This window comes from Ambystoma mexicanum, chromosome 5p (genome assembly GCF_040938575.1).
Source record: "Ambystoma mexicanum isolate Mex_15411 chromosome 5p, UKY_AmexF1_1, whole genome shotgun sequence".
In the NCBI taxonomy this organism is placed as follows: domain Eukaryota; kingdom Metazoa; phylum Chordata; class Amphibia; order Caudata; family Ambystomatidae; genus Ambystoma; species Ambystoma mexicanum.
Window position 1 is genome coordinate 443523513 of NC_090930.1, and position 16881 is coordinate 443540393.

Here is a 16881-nt window from a genome sequence, read left to right on the forward strand (position 1 = left end):
TAATTCCTCTTTTCACATATATGAAAGAACTATACGGCTCCTTTAAGAAACATTTTTTGCAACAAGAGGCAGTATGGATGGGCAAGTGGTCATGAGAACCCAGGAGGGAAATACCAAAGTATTGTTATTGTTATTGTTATTGTGCTTATACCGCGCCAATGCCCGTGGGCATCCAGGCGCTGATAGACAGAGCCAGTGACAAAGAGCTACATGCGGATATTCATACTAATTGAAAAGATGTGTTTTCAATTGTTTCTGAAAGACAATGAGATTCTCCGTCTTGCGCAGTGAAAGGGGCAAGGCATTTCATGCCTTGGCTCCTTGGGTGTGAAAAGCCTGTCCAAATTCACGGGCCCATTTTACCCGGTGCAGTACCATTAGAAAGTCATCTGCTGACCTCAAGTTTCTTTTAGGCTGGTAAATGTTAACTACATCCTTCAGAAAGGCGGGTGCATTACCAAAAATGCATTTATGGCATATGGTTAGTAGTTTGAACTGGATTCTGGCTCCCACTGGGAGCCAGTGTAGTCTTTTCCTGGCTGCAGATGTGGGTTTGAACGCTTCATCTGAAAGATGATGCAGATGGCTTTGTTCTGAATTTTTTGTAATTCTTGGACATCAGCTTTATTTGCACCACGTAGATGCGCGTTGCAGTAGTCCACTCGTGGCAAAATGACTGCTCTCGCGAGTTTAGTGCAATTTCCGACTGAAACCAATGGTGCAACCTGCCTAAGTACTTTAAGGTGGTAGTTGGTACTGATGGTGATGGCTGCAACATGGGCTTCACAGTCTAGGCTGCTTTCCGTATATGTGCCTAAGGTCTTTACTTTCTGCACAACCTTAATTTGGCTACCGTCTATACTAAATCCAGTGTACTCCTGACCCAGTTTAATTTGTGCCTGCCGAGGGCCAAATAGCATGAGTTCAAGTCTTTATAGCATTCAGGCAGAGCCAATTTGTGGACATCCACTGTTTTATTATTTGATACACTGCGTCCAGTATGCATTGGTCCTTCACATAGTCACCGGTGATGTCAAGAACCAACTGATAATCATCAGCGTAGTTACAGAAAAAAATCTGTCATAGATCTAACTCAATGCAAAGAGGGAGAATGTAAATATTAAACAACAAGTGGGGGAGGCATGCCCCCTGGGGCACGCCACATGTTATGGTTTGGGGCTTAGAGGCACTATCACCCCAGTACACTTGTGACTGGCACCCTTCCAAAAAGGATCTCATCCAGGTAATGGCATTTGGGGAGAGGCCCCCAACAGTCTGCATCCGATCAAGTAATGTTTTATGATCTAGTAAGTCAAAGGCTGCTGGTAGTTCCAACAGCATCAGCAGCCCTGACTTGCTAGAGAGCATATATGTCTGCAGATGAAGGAGTTGTGTCAAGGTGGGACGCCACTGGGTAACTACTGGAGCAGAGGAGTCCCAAAGGTGGGATGCATCTTAACCAAACTTCCCTTTAACAAAGTTTTTTTCTGTCAATGTAATAGATTTTTATAAGTGGAAATGACTGATGCTGTTACATTACTATATATAAGTTATTAATAATTCCTATTTTCACATGCTATAAGGCTCCTTTAAGAAACATATTTTTCGCAAGACATACTTATGTCTGTTATCAGCAGTGCATGCTGGGGATGGAAACCATTGTTCAATTGCCTACGGCATAAGGCTCCACCATGACCCCAGCTGAACCAAACCGTCCCTATTATTTACTGCACCTACCCTGCATCCTAGTTCAGTGTCCACTATACCATAATAATGTAACCAATGGCCACTGCTCATGGTTTGCAACCATGGCCAGTCTCCAAATCCATGGGCATAGGCTTCGGCCATGCCGTATTCCCCAATAAGCAAATCAGAGTACACATTTGCGTTTGCCGAGGGCCAGGCCCACTACCCAGACACCAATGTATATAACTAGTTTTTCTACTTACATTCTTACACTTTGGAAAAATAAAACACAAGACATGTTTACAAAAACATTCCTGCAGGTCCTTGCTAATGCTTGTCACGCAAGTTTGTTGTAATCTAGTCCACCCCTTCAGGCTGTAACTGCAAGCAAAATATGTTTTCCCATTCAAATCTACCGCTTCAGCAATGCTGCATGCCCCAACAAGCAAATTACAGAACACATTTCTCCTTGCTGACAGCCAGGCTCATTGCCCAGATACCAACGTTATTTCACTGTGTTGTGCAGTTACTATTTATACTTAAAAAACAAAAACACAGGATCCCTCCTGTGCATATTTGCTGAGATCCCATCCAGCACTTCAACCTGTACACACAAGCACATTTTATTTCCCTTTCAAACCCATCCCAATTTCGAAAAACTTTACCACATAGCCGGTCCCTGGTGGACATGGCCACTTTAACCCCATTGGTCGTCCCTCGTGGTCATGGCCAGTAGCCAGATTGTCCGCATCATGACCTTATTCCATGACCCAGACAATCTGGCCACTACCCATGGTCACAGGCTATACCTCAGTCACCAAAGGTGTATATATATATATATATATATATATATAGCTGAACAAAAATCCCCAGACGTGAAGCCAGTTGCAGAAGCGGCTATCCCAGAGAAGAGGAAGAGTCAAGCGGGAAGTGGGAGGTGAAGGATGGCACCTCCGAGATCACAGTGGAGAAGCGATTGGGAATCGGGCAGCGAGGAAACCACCAACCACTGATGAAACCCTAATGCCACGAACCGGACAGGGCGAAGCACTCCTCCCGGAACACCACACACCGAAGAAACAGGTATGCTGAGGGAGAGACGGGTGCTAGATATCCGTGATCATAACCTTACAACATCTAATTTTGTAAATGCCATCTGAGCAGCTACTACAACAACTAATGCAACATGTAGCATTGTCACCCCTTGTAAAATGCAAAACAAAGCTTGCATTGCTGAACCCATGCACCATACCACATTGCTTAATACCTCAGTTAAAACAATTCCTCGATGCTCACCCTTTCAAAGAGACCAAAGTGTGAATTTGTTGAAACTACAAAATGTTGTCACGACTCCTCCAGTCCTCAATGTAAACTTTTTCCTCCCAGTGTACAGTGAGCATTTTCAAGGCAATGTGTGGACTTCAACCTTGTAACCTTGCCATTGCTAAGCCAATGATCTAACCATTCAGCTAAGGGGGGGTCTCCCCCATTAAAATCACTGAACATAATGAAATTTCATGCAGTGGAGGAAGTGTGGTGCAGAAGTGTGGTGCTGTCTCGCTGCTTTCCCTGCTCTCTGCTGTGCTTCTATTGTTGGATTTAAGACTTTGTGACCTTCCGTGTCACGTGACATGCTCCAGCACTCAGCTACAAACTCATTGGCCAGCCCAGAACGAGGCCCGTGCCCGCCCCCCTTCCCAGAGTTCCATATAGTAAATGTGCTCGCTCAGTGGCATGCGCGCAGTGGAGGAAGTGCGGTGCAGAAGTGTGGTGCTGTCTCGCTGCTTTCACTGCTCTCTTCTGTGTTTCTATTGTCGGATTCAAATCTTTATGACCTTCCATGTCACGTGACGTGCTCCAGCACTCAGCTGCAACCTCATTGGCCAGCCTAGAACGGTACGATTTACTTTAGCCAATAAACAGAGACAATAAGCAAAGACACACTTTGCTAAGGAACATTGGACAAACCTTTACCAACTAATTTGTTTCTATCTGTTGTAGAGGCCTGTGCCCGTCCCCCTTCCCAGAGTTCCATATAGTGAACGTGCTCGCGCAATGGAGGAAGTGCGGTGCAGAAGCGTGGTGCTGTCTCATTGTCTAGCGTACTAGCATATGGCAGAGGCAGCACTCACGCTTCCATGTGTATCCCAGGTGGGCTTTATAATTTGATTTTTGCTTGTGTGCTCCTAAGGAAGTGTTATACAATTGTATTTGAAAATAATGGTGCTCCGAAAGTTTACACTGAAATCACGCATGCTGCATGTTATTCCGTGGCAACCATCTTCCTTAGCTCAATCACAAACTACAGTAACTAGACCCTCCATGAAGAAGTCTGTTTTTTTTACCCACAAATTCAGCTAGCGCTAGATTGCAGCGTTCGCTATCGCTCACTTCTGATATTGACTCCTACTATTGTAATGATTTGCCCGCTAAAGATTCAGGGCAACATGACTTAACACAAGTGACGACATTGCAGGATGATGGGACTGCCATCCCGCTGCAATCGATTACCGATGGAGAAATGGTATCACAGCTTCCCTCCACGGCTTTGATTAATACACCCAGTTTCACAAACCCAGCTAACTCGCCGCTAACAAGGGAGGTTACAGATACAACTTTAGAGTCAGCCTGCATAGCGGGTGAACTACAACCCGCCGAACAACTGGAAAATAATGACACTATGATTCCGGGCCCAGCTGCAGAGTGTATCTACTCAGACAGCGAACCCCAACCCAATGATTCATCACAATTGCTAAATAACACAAACCCAAATAAGATCATGGAACCTATCAGATGCTCTGTGGCAGCCCAAGTGAAACTTCGTAGAGCCCACGAGCTACTGATGATAGCGGGTGAGGTGGATGACGACTTCATGGACCTGTCTAGTAAATCCTCCTCCCCCACTTCTGAAGTTCTCTATATTTGTTCAAACACTGGAGACCTGAAACAACTGCAAGAAGAATGTATGCACAATAATACAGTAATATCTAATGACCTTCGCCCTGCTAGAAGTCCTTTCCCTCCGGCAGAGAATCTTAACAGATTACCATCACCTGCAGCACTAGAGACCATCACCTGCAGCACTAGAGAAATCGTATAATGAAATTGTAGACAAATCCCCCTCATTCATAGCGCCTGTTAGGGAGAATTCTCATTTATGGCTAATTTCCCTCACCTAGCGAGTCCCTCAGCAGCTTTGCTGGATTTCTGGGGTTTATTTTCTCCACCTGGTAAGAGTGTGAGCCTTTTTCTCACTCTTACATGTGTTTTGCCATGTGTATTTCTACCGTTTGTGTGATTTTGGGCTCTGGAGCACACCACTCCATGAGCCCCACTTTTTGTGTGTGTTACACAGCACCTTCAGTGCAGTGACGCAGGGTTGACTTTTAGACTTCCCACTGACTCCATTTTTCTGGGGCTGACTACTGTCCCCCAGAAACATGTAAAGTTGCCATTAACTTTATGTAGTCTTTTTAAAACTACAGACCCAGTACACCCCATCTTACATGGATTATTGGAAAGGGTTAATTCCTACACCTTTTTGTCTGTGCCTCTCTGAGCCTTGTTTTGCTCTTTTAACATTTAGACTTGGCTGGTGGCAGTGGTATCTACCCTAGCTTTTCTACTGCGATTATACTATATAAACGTGGTACTGTTCCAGGCTATTGTGGTAGCCTCGGACTTAAACCCGCTTGCCCAAATACTTTTTATTTCGGCTCCGGTCGGGTTTAGTCACCATTTCTTTTTGTTAAAGTCCTTCTTGTGGCTTACTTTGCGTAGCAAACCAGGTTTGCCTTCTTTGTTCACTGTCTTTTGGCGGGCTTCTACAGAGAAGACCTCCTCTTGGCGCCTGGGTGTCTAGGTGGGCTGAATGTGAGGGAGGGGTGTAGTCACCCCCTGCACAGGGTCTCCATGGAGACCCAAGTCACACTTTGTGTTGATTGGCTGAGGTGGTTGTCCCGGCCGGACAACCCCCCTGCTGAGTGATTGACAGCCAGGCTGTGTGAATGGGGGATTTTCGCCTAAAAGGCAGGACTCTTGGGCTGGAATTCAGAGTCGTCACTGGAACTGCAAGGAACCGAAGAGAAGTGGAGAAGAAGACAGCTGCTGCAACCCTGAGTCCCGGTGAAGCCCTGCTGCAGTCCTGAGCTATCTACCCTTCAACGACCAGAAGACGGCTGCTGCAACCCTGAGTCCCGGTGAAGCCCTGCTGCAGTTCTGAGCTATCTACCCTTCAACGACCAGAGAAGATCCAGTCCGAAGTCTTCTTCCCTTGAGCTTGTTGGGGTCAACCAGCTCATCTTCCACAGCCAGAGGACCCTCTTCATGGTCGAAATCGCTGCACCCTGCTGTAGTGGTCCGGATAGCCATCTGAAGAGCGTCTCCTGTTTTAAAGGCGCACACCTTTTATTCACTGTCGCTGCTGCTGGCCTCATCCCTGGGTAGTGCAGATCGCTCCAGACGTCCTCCTTCTTGTCTCCACGACTGAAACACCAGGAACCGTGAGTCTGCAGGAAACTACCAGGAACAACTGCCGTGGCATCAGCTTCTTCAAAGAATAAGGTACTGTGTCCGACTTCGAGGAACTATGGTAACCCCTTTTCTCCTCAGTAAAGGCTTGTCCTTTTCTTCCTTCCATCTTATAACTTTTGCCTCCTCTTCTGACAATATCTAAGTACTCCTGGTAACCTTGAATTGTGAACTATCTGACTGTGTGATCCTCGACAACAGGAACCCTGTTCCACTTAACATTGGCACAGGCCTATTGACTTTTATCTTCTCGTTAGAAAGTGTTCTCTAATTCCGTCTGCCTTGACAAAAGTATTGCCTATGATTTTTGTCCCCAACTCTCTTGTGTTAACACAGGTGCTAAGTGTGTTTTAACTCCGGTAACATTTCTTCCTGCGGGTACGCGTATCTTTAGTAAGACCGGACTGTCATTACTGTCAAAAAGTGATCACATATGTATTCCCGGTAACGTTGTTTGTTTCATAACACCGGTCTGTCAAATCCTAAGGTACTTACCTTGAGTTGTTCTGCACAAAGGGAATTGGTTGTGTGTATTGTATTTGAAGTGTGGTTTTTATTTTACTAGAAGAGAAGTGTTTTGTGGACAGATGGTTTAAAAATAAATGTACTTATGTTTTTTAACCAGAAACCTTGAGTCGGTGTTTGATTGAGTCACAGTAATTGTAGTCCTTTGTGTAATCTCTACTACTGCTCATTTGCTCTTGAGATAAGTCTGGCTGCTCAGTCACTGCTACCACTCTCTCTGTGTAGTACAGGCTTGTACCAAAGGTGAACCTGTATTACCACTTGTAGTCTTAACTCTGTGCAGTGGTCCCTAAGGGCACTGCAAAGGATTCTGCCTAACAGCGCCCACTCCGCAGCATACACGATTTCAAGAAACAGCTCAAGACTCCGAATTTTTTATACACAAGAATTATTCAAAGCGTTTTTCATTCCCAGAAGCCCCGGCATTAAACAATACACTGAGTGCAATGAATACTGCTGTGTTGTCTATTGCAAAATTTTATGAAGTTATGGATGGTAAAATGACCCACCAAACAAAGTTACTGGAACAGTTTATTAACAAAGACACTGGGCCTCATTCCGAGTTTGGAGGTAATCATGCCGCTATTAGCGCCATGAACACCTCCAATACCGGTACCGAGTCCGCCCTCGTTCAATGGGGACTTACCGGTCTATTCTGACCTTTGCGGGACCGGTAAGTCCCCATTGAAAAAGCCATTCCCCATTCCCATTTGAGCCCCCATAGGGCTCAATGGGAAAGGGGCAGGCACTAATAACGGTACCGCAAATTGCGGTACCGTTATTAGCTCTAAAGTCCCTTAATGGGACCCGTCCTTAACGCCTGGTGGCGTTAAGGAAGGGACCCGCTGAGGGAACTCAGAATAGGGCGCAAAGGGATTACCGGCACCGGTGTCCTTACCGGTGCCCGGTATCCCTTTGCGCCAAACTCAGAATGAGGTCCACTGCCTGCTTGAATAATAGTTTTATAATTCCAAATGATGTTTATCCAATACTTGAGGCTCCTAGAAACATCAGCGAGCCTCTCAGTGAATCTGAGCCAACTCAGGTAGTGAACAACAGAGTGCAAAGAATGGTCCAGGCACCTTCTGTTTATGACATTATAGACAATCAAGAGCCGTTAGTCTCCCAGAATTCCACTGATGAGCATATTCACTTAATGGCCAAACCAGAAGCGGCTCTGATCATAAAACGGATTCCTTCCAAGCCAACCAATGTTTTTGAGCACTTTGTCCCACCCATAAGCACCTTGACAAACAAATCAACTTCTCGTCCACCTCTGAGGATTGAATGGAAGAGAGTTAAAAAATAAAAAAAAATTAAAAAAATAATAATCGAGCAAAAAAACCTGCTGCCCACGCTCTATGGACATGGCACGTAAATTCCTTAAGGCACATACCAGGCTGGAGAAGAGCTCTGAATTTGCATCCTTAACACCAGTTATTACTATGATTGCATCAAATGTTGTGCAATTGCCTGCGGCTCAGTCCTCGATTGTAATCCCCTCAAACCCAACTGTCGATACTTCCAAGTCAGATCATGTGGAGCTTCCAGTTCCCCCGATACCTGACAAGGAAGAAATTAATCAGGTCCAGACAACCATTGCACAACTTTGTGAAGAAATCGGAGCTTCCTTTAATGCATATAGTATGCAGTTTCCCACTGAACCTAAAGTATTTGCTTCCTCTCAAATAGAACCTGCTAGGCTCACATCTCCAGCAATGACCACCTCCATAACACATCTTACTAACGTGATTGATAAAACCTGTTTCGAAACAGCTCCTCAAGTGACATATGCTTCCACCATATCATTCAATCAAGCAGTTTATGATAAACTTTCTAAGATTGATTACGTAATGCCCCCCAATCACAATTTCAAACTGCAAAAATGCCAATAAATGTGACTTTTCCTGACGCGAGTCCTCTTTTGCAAAGTCCTCTATTGATGAATAATCAACAAGGACACTGTCAGGAAACTCACATGGCATTTGATACCCATCCACAAAGACCATCTACGAGTGTATAGAACTCGAACCATGTAGGTAAGGCTAATACAACCAAACAGTCACTTCCTTATTGTTTAAACTTGAAACGTTGTGCTTTGCCATTCCCAAAACATGTTCTTACCAGAACAAGTGTTTTAAATATATGCACTGAAGTATCATCTCTGAAGGAGCTAGCCACAACCAACATCAAGTTGGTGGAATTTGCCAATCAAGATGACTTATGTGAAGCCAAAATGTATCTACGATCGGGATTGGTATATAACATGCTGTGGCAGGCGAGAATGATCTTGTTTGATCTAGGGTTCATTCTGTTACAAGATAGTAACCTAAGCAGCCATCAGACTGAGAAACCACAAATAAAAATATATCAACCAAACCAATATGACATCTAGGAGAATGGCGACTAATCAACTGTCTACAACAGCCTCAAGTATGCAAACCTTTGGGGTGAGATCATAACAAGAGGCTGCTGAGGATTTGATTAACTCGTCTCCTGGAACACCTGAGGCCATAGTCATCTTGTGAATTCTTGTATTAGTAGTTTAGAGGACTTAGACATCATCGCATTACAGGAGACATGGCTCATGGATGCCCCGATTTGGGCATCTCATTCAATTATCACTACTTTTGCCATTAAAAAACGGATGGGATGGCCATCCGGTGGTCTTTTACTAGCAGTCAGACAAGCTTGTGGTTTCACAGTGATGAAATACCCTTCCCCCTCCCCCTATTTCCAAGCTGTGAAATTGACTCGACGTAACAGGAGTATTGTTGTCATTAATATATATTGGAGCAAGCGAAATGTAACAAAAGATCTATTTTTCAGGTATTTATTGTGGCATTTAGATAATGTAGTTGCTGATCAGAACATTCTGTGCTCCATTATACTTGGTGATTTAAATTTACATTTATTGCCAGAGGGCAATGTCGACCAAATGTATGAGGAATATAGTTGGTGTAAAATCATGAAAGAAAGGGGGTTTATCATGGTAAACGACACTGTGACAGGTGATGTTGCTGCCCAACCAACTTGGAGGCGAGTCACCCAATGTGCAATTCTAGATTACATTTATGTAAATAAGAGGTTTTTGACCAAATGCAATCTATTAAGATGATTCCATCGCGTGTAAGCGACCATAATAAGCTAGTCATGCACTTTAAGTATCCCTCTGAAATCCAGTGATTCAGCAAAAATACACACCTAATGCATGTACAAGTGAATAATAGCGGCACTCGCCTTCGATGGAATCCAAACAGTTTGAATCATTATGAACACAATCTTACTAAAACTTTTACCTCGCCATTAACTAATGCTTCAGATTGCTATGTGCACATGATGCAAATTTATAAACAAGTCAATATGCCTGATTCAAGTGTGAGACACACACTCTCATCCCTTTGATTTTGAAATTCAATATGAAAAGGCCAATTTGAGATGAGCTGTACGCAATCGGTTACATTATGCTGTAGATGTCAGAGCAGGAATGAAAAAGCGCTTAAAATCAACTTACAGAAATTGGCTGAAAGGTCGCAGGTGTCTCCAATATCAAAAAAATCGCGAGCTCATGTTGAAACAAATCATCACCAAATATACGAGTGGGATTTGGAACTGTTTGAATGATGCTACGTTAAAGACACAGGGTGCTGTAGTAATCTCTGCCATACCGAATGAAGATTGGTGTGTGTATTGTAGGGATCCTTATTGTTCTCCCTTCCCTGAGCTAATTTGGAATCTCCACAAAGCAGGAATGTCCCACTCGTTTCCATAAGAAAACGAGGACATATTACACTGCATTAAAACCTTAAGCCGTTCTCGAGCCATCGGTCCGGACGGACTTCATAATGGAATGTTAAGAGATCACTCACACGACTGGGCGTCCATTCTCATTCAAATTTTCAAACATATATTTGCAGTAGGTGAGATACCCAAATCTTGGAAACAATCAATAATACTTCAAATTTTCAAGAAAGGCAATAGGGCTGACCCAAGAGCTTATCGCCCTATTGCCCTTTTAGACTGCTCAGGTAAAATATTTGCTCGACTAATCTTGAAACACTTCAATTCATGGATAGACTTGAATGGTCTTCGTGATCCATTTAAAACGGGTTACCTCCCAGGACTGGGCACTGCAGATAACATAATCACCTTAAAAACTGTTATCCACCATATGCGCCAGTGAAAACAGGCCCTCTACATGGCCTTTATTGATTTTTTAATGGCGTTTGACGCAGTCCCACGAGAGATACTGTAAAAAAGTTGATGGATAAAGGCTGCCCATGGTTTATACTGAAGTGGGTCATTGTTTTACATACTGGCACCACCATCCAAGTTAGGTTAGATAACGAAGGTCTACTGTCTGAACCTATAGAGACTGCTCAAGGCCTAAAACAGGGTTGCCTGCTAGCATCGGCTATGTTCAATTTTTTCATCTCGGGCATAGGGCCCTACTTTGAATCTGTAATAGCTGACTCACCAAAAATCAATGATGTGCAGATTACATTTTTATTGTATGCAGATGACATGGTGTTGTTTTCGAAGACACCAAATGGCCTTCAGGCGTTGCTAGATGCCCTTGATAAATACTCTAGTAATTCAGTTTGGTACCCCTAAACAGCGGATCGCTGCCCATCGTTGGCCATTGCAGTCGACAACCCTGAATGCAGTCTCGTCATATATCTATCTGGGCACATACATTATACCCGAGTTATAATGCCGATGAGCATTACGTTAAACAAAAAGTCTTAACAGCAGTGTCTCAAGCCCGGCTAATTAAAGCCAAATACTGTAAGTTCTCTCTAATGCCAGTTATTGTTTACTATAAACAAAAGTTTATTCCCGTCATTATATATGGAACTGAGGCATTTGTGAAGAAATCCTATGATTACTGGGCAATTATAGAGGGCTGCTACTGGAAACGGGTTCTAAACGTGCCACTATCTGAACCCATATGTATGCTTAGGCATGAATTAGGCTTGTTATCTTTACATGCCTCCTATAAGTGGAAAATGTGCTCACTTTATAGAAAATGTGTAATGGCTTCCAACAATACCGGATTATTAAGCATCGTTGCGAAATATCTTTTGTCATCAATGGACGTCTTTCCAATAACTTGGAGGGAAAAAGCGCAGAAAATCATCAGTGATATAGGTATATCAATAAACCTTTTACTTGAAAACCCAGACAAAGCCAAAAAACATTTATGGGAATACGATTGGATACAAACAAGGAGCGCTTGCTCCAAATACCTTACATTTATTGACAATCCCTTTGCCTTAAAACGCTATGGGGCAACAGAAAATGATCTAACCTTGTTTCCTAACTCACATCTAAAAGATGATTTTCTGTACTTTCGTCTAAACATTTGGCCCACACATGAAGTTCTGCATAAACGTAGAACAATATCAGCGAGCGAATTTCCAAGTCAGTTTTGTAAAATTCATTCCGAAACGCTGAAACACTTATGCACTGAATGTGCAGTATTGCTTCCGCGAAGAATCATGTTTTTAAAATCTTTATTCAGGATTACAAGTGCTAAACTGTGAAAGCTATTGTTTCACTTTACAAGGAACTCGGTCAGATATGCTATTCTGAATTTCTTATATGGTCTAAGATGATTGAACAAAACAACAATTCAAAGTAAATTGTGATGCCTGCAATTTGAGCTTTGCCAAGTGTGAATACTAGATGTTCCACTCCGATTGATGCACATTATGATGATACACGATGATTGATAACTGAACAGAGTTGCTTATAACATGAATTTTATTATTTATTTAATTTTCTTTTATCTTTCTTCTTTTGCATTTTATTTTTTAATGAAAGTAACAAATCACTTGAAATCATTTCCTTTTATACTGTTTTGGCAAGTTGAAAAATCAAGTTTCTTGATTCAAACAACTAATTGTCAAGTGGCACAGCGAGTAGAGCGCTCGTTTTGGCATCCGTGCAGAGCCTGTTAACGCAGGTTCGAATCCCGGCGGGGCCAAACTCAGCCTTTCATCCTTCCGAGGTCGATAAATGAGCACCACACACCGTGGGTAATAATAAGCAGCGCTCAGATACCTGAGGGTTCGTAGCGCTATATAAATACCTAATTATTATTATTATTAATTAAAAAGAAATGAAATTTCGTACTGCAGCCTTCCCTACTCCCAGTTTCACCTGCGTTCTCCAACCTGACGAATAACTTAGATAAATGAAAATTGCTACTGCTTTGAAATTATGGGCAAAGGACAACCTTCTGCTGCATTAGCAGCAAATGAAGGAAAAGCCTTCTTTTCTTCCTTCCCATGCAGCTTTTTTTGCTTCATGTATGGCGTTCAAGGACTACATCAATCTGTTTTGTAACTAAAATTGCACAAGAAAACAAGGAGCCTGCAGAACTGAAGCATGCACAATATCTGGTGAGCGCCCATCTTTTAGAACACTCAATACCAGAGACGAACCTGAAAGCAGGATCCATACCTGACCCGTGCTGCTCTCCTGAGCTATCTGGCAGCCCATAGCCCACTACATAAAAGACCAATTCCTTGCACCGACGCAAGCACAGAGTAAGGCAAGGCATAGGAAGGCATAATGAACATGGGTAAAACAAGAGCTCTTTTTAAAATGTTAAGTATTACTTTAACGTAGATTGCGAATGTTCAGTCATATATCCTATTACAACAGACCTCCCATGTAAAAGACCCTAGCTCTCTGAAGACTGATGATTTCTAGTAAATTCATAATAGCCAATGTTCAGATTATATCTCCAAAAAACAAAAAAGGAAAGCTGTCGCTCTGAGCAAATGTGGAGCTATTTACTTCAGAAAACGGGTCGTGGTGTTTCTGGGAAAAACTCTCCTGTAGACAGTGTTTCTTCAGGAAAATGAATTCAACAGAAAATTGTTTGAAAAGAAAGGCAAACTCCTGATGGCTCCGGTTTGGAAGTCTAGCACTTCATCAGACTGCAGTGCGTCTGTTCTTTCTCCAGGTAGTGACGTGACTACAGTTCGGAGAACATGTGGGAAAGAACCCGCAGCTGCACGAAAGACTCTTGAGAGCTTTTTTCACACGCATCCCGCCCCGTGCTTCACTGGGAGCTCTGCTACTTATTAAAGCAGGACACATCCTGCACCACACAATTCTCTAACATTTGAAACGTCCCTCCGCAAAAAGAACATGCAGACAGAAAGGCGTTTGCTTACTTGTTTTGTTAATAGCAGAATGAGTTCCACCCAAATACAAAACACACGTTAACACGGCCAGGAGGCGACTCCTCCAGTCCCATAACACACGAACCATAGCTGTCCTTCATTGAAGCTCGTCAAAGACTGGAGGCGATAAGCGGCAATGCTCCATTCCAGGAAGAAAAGATTTCCTTAAACCCCGGGAGAAGTGACGTGCCACTGGACAACGCAGCGCAGCGCAGTACACACACACACCAAAGTCCACCGCACGCTTACCAGGACTGACACTGAACAGCCCCGCCCTCCTCCCCAGGCACGGGCACTGCTCCACCCACACGCTCAAACAAGCCCTCTGCTGCTAAACCGTCCCCCACGCGAGAGTGTGTGCGCGGGCAATTCCGAGGATCAAGTGTCGCAACTTATGCGTCACTGCACTCCGAGCTGGCAATCGATATGTTTTTTATTGTGGATTCCCACCACTTATTAATCACGCAGACCTGACCTGGAAAGTACCCCAGTTTCTTATAATGTTGTAAGTAACGTTTTAAAGGGCACACCTTTTAAAACCAAAACACCGAAATCAAATATTTCCTGCAGATTACAATTTTACCAAGGGATTTCAAAAGGATCCCTATCATTGTGTAGCCCATGTCACCACGGCCCGGCTAATAGGGCCTATGTGCTTGCCTCCTAAGGGACCACCTAGAAATAAAGATGCAGATACCAGGGTAATAAAGGTATTTTATTCATTGTGTTTTAATTATAGGTGTGTGATTTGGGGGAAAACATCCAGCCCACCCGGGCTGTATGGAATGTTAAGAGTAGAGCAAAGAAAACAATGGAATAGAATCACCTGTCCAAGAAAAGGCTGGGCAGCGGAAAGAAAATAATCCAGTAGGATTTATAAAAGAAAGACAGTTGAGAGTTGAAGCAAGGAGAAGAGAGAAAGAAGACAAACATCCTTACCTACGGGTTCGGGGGTTGCTGCCACGAGCGGCCCCCAGGGCCTAATCCATAAATGGCACCAGGCGGCACCTGGGGGAGCCTTCCACCCAGAGAGGGATCCAGGGGTACAAGCTGTTGATGCAAGGGCAGCTCGGCCACCCCGGGGCTGTGGCAGCTGTCGGCCCACTCAGGGACCAGACCGGCCGGACTCAGCAGTTCCAAGGGCCCATGCAGAATACTAGATACTGCCTGGGCTTAATAAGGACAGCCCAGTCAGGGTCGCCGGTGGGTGGGGCCCAGACCAGGCTGCCCAGCCGTGCCCCTGATGGTCCGCCTCATAGCCGGGAGATGGCCCTTTCATAGAAGTCCTCCCGGGCTGCATATGCCAGGCATGTTAAGGATTTCAATCGGGCGACACACACCAGACCAGGACCCTTGCCCCTAACCTTGGAGGTAGCGCTCAATTGAGATGCCTTTCTCTTTATTTTCTGCAAATTCAATTTGAGATGGTACACAACCCGTCTCACACCCCCTTTTTCAAATACCCCCCGGTCACAATGGACCATGTACCAGGCCGGTTGGTGAGAATGCAATATTTATTTATTTTAAAATTCAAAGAAATCATACACATTTTAATATTGGGCAGCAATCACCAATGGGGTGATACTTACAATGAAAACCACTGAAACACACTTCGTTCACCTCCTACAAGAACATATCCAAAGCACAAATGAATAGGAGCACTTTTTCTATTTGGGTAGATAGCACCCACATGAAGGTTTCCCCCTGCAATGCACTCCCAAACCCCTATGAATCGAATTTGGAATGGACAGAAAGAAGCAGCAGGGAGTCAGGAATATTGTGCAGCAAACATAATCAAAATCCGACGTTTTTATAGGCCTTTGCAATGACATAAAATGACACTCAAAGTTGACAAATAATTAAATAATGTGCGGTTAAATAAATGAGGGAAATATGATTTCTCACGACAGCAGGAATGTATAAACACTAGCAATCACAAGGCAAGGTGTCAACCAAAGGCATACAATTCCAAAACAAGTTGAAAGTAGGAACACAATGCAGCCGAAATCACACATTGGAAAGTTGCATTTTTTTCTCAATTGCAGTTTTAAATGTCAGGCGGGTTTTATGAAAAACGGGTGAAATACTTGGATTTGGAATGCGATTTTTGAGCTGGGGGATAGATGCACATTACAGGAACAATATAGAAGTGAAAGGATGGCTATAGCTGAAGATTTGGATGAGATTTGCAATATAAAAAGACACTCGGTTTTGGTAAAATAAAGTCGTGAACGAGAGGAAATTGGTTTGGAAAGAAAGAACATTTTTACTTAAACTAGATTATCAAGGCTAGACTGTTAAAGAAAGACACGGTACGAGCCAAGGTTGATTTGCGAAGTCAACCTTGTCACCCCCGCGTTCAACTTTATGTGGGAATTAGTTTAAATGATTCCAAATATCGCTAAGGAGTTACAAGATGGGAGGAAGGAAAGAATTGCACTAACACTAGAAAAACCAGGATAGGGTGCACAGAGAATTCTAACAGTTTTGGACAAATTATTAAGGTATTGATAGGGTTACTGAGAGAGTGGAACAAAGGCAAAGTATTAAAATGGGTAGGATATGTGTTTCTATGGGATGGGGAGATACAGTCCACGCTAGAGTTTGGGATTTTGGAACAGCCAACCGGGTTCTGGTCACCGCACGACAGGCGCCCTTTACAGCAAACAGCTGGGCAATTCTGGTCACAGGATGGCAAAGGTACAGCTGGATGGCAGAGGTACCGCGGCCATGTAGCTAGTGGGCAAAAAGATGGTCTGGTCTCAGGATATTCCCCAAAAAGGGTACCACAACTTCTCCCTTTGGGGTTTTCAGTGGGATTTTCTAGATCTAGGCCTTGCTGGGATAGGATCAGTTATGCAGTAGATTGTGGAACCAGACAAGATGAATGTAGAATCTCAGGATGCGCGGGCGATGGAAATTCAGGAGAGAGGCCCAGAGT

The 16881-nt window shown here is 43.7% G+C and overlaps 1 protein-coding gene across 2 annotated transcripts in view; it reads right to left on the reverse strand.

Moving 5' to 3' along the window:
• Positions 1-14159, reverse strand: part of IL13RA1 (interleukin 13 receptor subunit alpha 1) — a 441624-nt gene extending 427465 nt beyond the window's left edge. Inside the window, exon 1 of one of the 2 annotated variants that reach the window (XM_069612844.1) lies at positions 13932-14159. In XM_069612844.1, coding sequence (XP_069468945.1) covers positions 13932-14028 — 97 coding nt within the window. In that variant the 5' untranslated portion in view covers positions 14029-14159. The remainder of the gene's footprint in view (positions 1-13931) is intronic. The other variant, XM_069612845.1, reaches the window with a different exon arrangement.
• Between the last annotated feature and the right edge of the window lie 2722 nt (positions 14160-16881).